The sequence below is a fragment of the Galeopterus variegatus genome, unplaced genomic scaffold (genome assembly GCF_000696425.1).
Source record: "Galeopterus variegatus unplaced genomic scaffold, G_variegatus-3.0.2 Scaffold1274, whole genome shotgun sequence".
Taxonomy (NCBI): domain Eukaryota; kingdom Metazoa; phylum Chordata; class Mammalia; order Dermoptera; family Cynocephalidae; genus Galeopterus; species Galeopterus variegatus.
In genome coordinates this window covers 299,832-302,972 of record NW_007727385.1, presented here as the reverse complement: position 1 = coordinate 302,972, position 3,141 = coordinate 299,832, and the positions used below count along the sequence as shown (strand labels likewise).

Here is a 3,141-nt window from a genome sequence, read left to right as displayed (position 1 = left end):
GGGGCCCACCCGCCTTCCTCCCCCTGGTGCTTACTGCCCCCGACCCCCAGCATTGGGCACAACGAGGTGATCGGAGTGTGCCGCGTGGGCCCCGACGCCGCCGACCCCCACGGCCGCGAGCACTGGGCCGAGATGCTGGCCAACCCCCGCAAGCCCGTGGAGCACTGGCACCAGCTGGTGGAGGTGAGCGGGGCGGCCATCCATCGGCTCACTTCCTCGCCCCTTCATCCATGCGAAGCATCCCGTCTTTCTGGGCTGCGCAGTCACAGGGCCTAGGTTCAAATCCCTGTCCTGCCAGCTTTAGCTGTGTGTCTTACAGCAAGTTGCTTAAACTCTATGCCTCAGTTTCCTCAGCTGAGAAATGGGGCTGCTGATAGCATCTTGCATTAAGTTAGATGTGAGGATTCAGGGATTTATGGGTTCAGTAATCGTCAGCTACTGCTGTTATCATTACCCATGATGCTAAGTCTAAAATAAAGGGGGGAAACTGGGCGATACGATGGACCGTGCTTTTTTTTTTTTTTTTTAAAGAGCTGGCTGTGAAAATGAGTGGATTGTATACTGGGTGGGGGCCAACAATGTCTTATTAATGAATACGGAAATAATAAAGTCCAGATAGAACAGAACAGAAAAATTTCTTAGTGTAGCACCCATTGTAAAGATCACAGTGTCGATTGTTTCTCCTGTGGGTTGTGATCCAAAAGGTTTGGAAGTCTGGGAGGTAGAGAGAATCTGGGTGGGGGGGCTGTCCTTTAGAGGATGGTGGGGGATCCTGTTCAAAGAGGTGACATTTGAGCAGAGTTCTGGAGGTTGGTAAGGAGTGGGCTTAGGTGAAGGTTGAAGGAGAAGGGTTGCAGGGAGAGGGCACAGGCCAGGTAGAGCCGGACGCAGGGAAAGGCGAGCATTTCTTAGAAGCAGCGGTGAAGCCACCTTGACGCCTGGAGCAAAGCAGGAGGGAGGGGTAGGCAGGTGACCGTGGGGACTTGCAGCTCACGTGGTCGCGGCCGGTTCTTAAATGAAAAGTCAGGTAAGGTTACTTGGTCAAGCAAGAGAAAACATCAAATGTGGCCGTCCTGCCAATAGAAAACAAGAAAAGCAAGGAAGATTTTGAAAATATTAGTGATGAAATTGCTTTCATCAAAACCAAGAAGGTAACATTATACTAACTTCTCTTTAGGATATAAATAAAAGATTTAAACTAAAAGTAATGTTTTAAATTTCAATACACTTACTCTTCAATTTTGGTATTTTTTGCCTATTTTAACATTCCTAAACAAATTAACCATTAAAAAATATATGAAAACATATATATAGGGGCACGTCCCTTTCCTATGGAGTAGCGATCCTTGGCAGTTCAATATGGCATGGGACTGGCCTTTATTTTAAACTTGGCATTTTGTTTATCATGGACTTTTCTTTTTTGGATTCATTTTTTTTTTTTTTAAATATTGCATTAAGATATTCTTTATCTTGATTGCCCAGTTTGGGGCACACCCTTATATCTGGCACCTGGCATGAAAATTTCACCTCACCAAAGCCCTCCTTTGGATTTTTTTTCAGAGGTGATAAAGGAATTAACACAGAGCTCATATTTAAGATTTGAAAAGACTGTGACTCTACTTAGGTGCATAGGATGGAGGCTATTCCCTCCTTCTGTCATTCACTCTACTCTTAATTCATTCACTCATTCATTCTACAAACTTCTTTGGAAGCTTCTGGTGATCCGGGGCCTGAGCTGAGCAATGCAGAGAGAACCATGGCTGAGTCTTGGCCCTGCCCCTGAGTTTCAGCCCGTGGTGCGATGTACGGCCTCAGAGGGTCTTTCTACACGCAGAGCTGCCCTGCCCCCTCCTGCCCACAGCTCTCCCAAAGTCTGTCCATGCCCTCAGGACACAGTCTCAGCCCCTCTGAAGCCCTGTAGGGTCTGCCCCACTCACCCCTGTAGCCTCATCTCTCCTCACATTTGCAGGGGCTCCTCTTTTTTGTACCTCAGTTTCCCTCTCTGTAGAATGGGATTGTAATACCATTTGCCCCATTGCTTCAGAGCCAAGTGAAAAAGAGCATTGTAAATATTGAAATAGGATTGATGTCTTTCCTGTTGATTATTGGTGGTGGTTTTGCTTTGTCCCCAACTCCTGAACCTTCTGGATTTCCTCTGTCAGGAAAAGACTTTGACCAGCTTCACCAAAGGCAGCAAAGGACTATCAGAGAAAGAGAACTCAGAGTGAGAGGTAAGGAACCCAGACCAGAGGGGAAGTGGCTGAGGGGTCTGGATATTGAGGGAGGGAGGGGCTGGGGACCTGGACTCCTGGGTCTGAGGGAGGAGGGGCTGGAGCCAGGATTCCTGGGTCCCTGGGGTGGTAATGGAGTCACAGCAGGTCCTGACCCTATACTCTGCCATCACTGACCTTTCCTCCCCTTCCCCATTGTGCAGGTCTGGCCTAGGCCCAGGATCGGACCAGGCCCCCTCAAGACCCCATCCCTTCCTGCCCGGACTGTGAATTCATCTCCTCGAAGCCATAACGTCCGAGCTGCTGGTGCGGGGCAGCCCTGCGCTTGCCCCTCCTACTCCTGGAGGCGTGGGGGTGGGAAGCAGGCGGGCCCAGCTCCTTGTTTCAGGGTGGGGAGCATTCAGCCTTCACTGTGTCTGTCTTCTCTTCCCTGGGGCTCCCCCTCAAGATGAGGGGCCATGCATGTCTGGGGGAATCCTACCCCCAAAACCTCCGTCTATTTGTCTCTGCTGTTTGTCCAAGACTTCACGTCCTGACCCTTGTTCTTGCCGTGAATGTTGTCGGACCAATCCTCTGAGTCCCCCCAGACACACTCACACCTGTGTCCACCCCTTCTGTTTGCTGTACCCCGTGTCTGGCCGATCCCCCCACTGCTGCTGCTATCAACGCCAGAATAAACACACTCTGTGGGTCTCACTCCACCTGGGGCTCCTGTCCTCTCTGGGACTGGGAAGCTGGATTGAACATGCTGACTCTGTGTTCAGATAATTGTGTGTTTCATTCACTGGCTGGACAACTTAATCTCTCTGAGCCTTAATTTCTAAGAATTATATTAGCCAAGACCACTGTGATTATAGGACACAAAATGCAACCCAAGGCCACAAACAGAATTAAAAGACCTCTGTACATG

At 49.6% G+C, this 3,141-nt stretch overlaps 1 protein-coding gene across 1 annotated transcript in view; it reads left to right on the top strand.

Moving 5' to 3' along the window:
• SYT3 (synaptotagmin III) overlaps nucleotides 1-2,932 on the top strand; it is a 15,226-nt gene extending 12,294 nt beyond the window's left edge. The window contains exons 8-10 of the mRNA XM_008576021.1: nucleotides 51-183; nucleotides 2,163-2,231; nucleotides 2,435-2,932. Coding sequence (XP_008574243.1) covers nucleotides 51-183; nucleotides 2,163-2,228 — 199 coding nt within the window. The 3' untranslated portion in view covers nucleotides 2,229-2,231; nucleotides 2,435-2,932. The remainder of the gene's footprint in view (nucleotides 1-50; nucleotides 184-2,162; nucleotides 2,232-2,434) is intronic.
• Nucleotides 2,933-3,141: the final 209 nt, after the last annotated feature.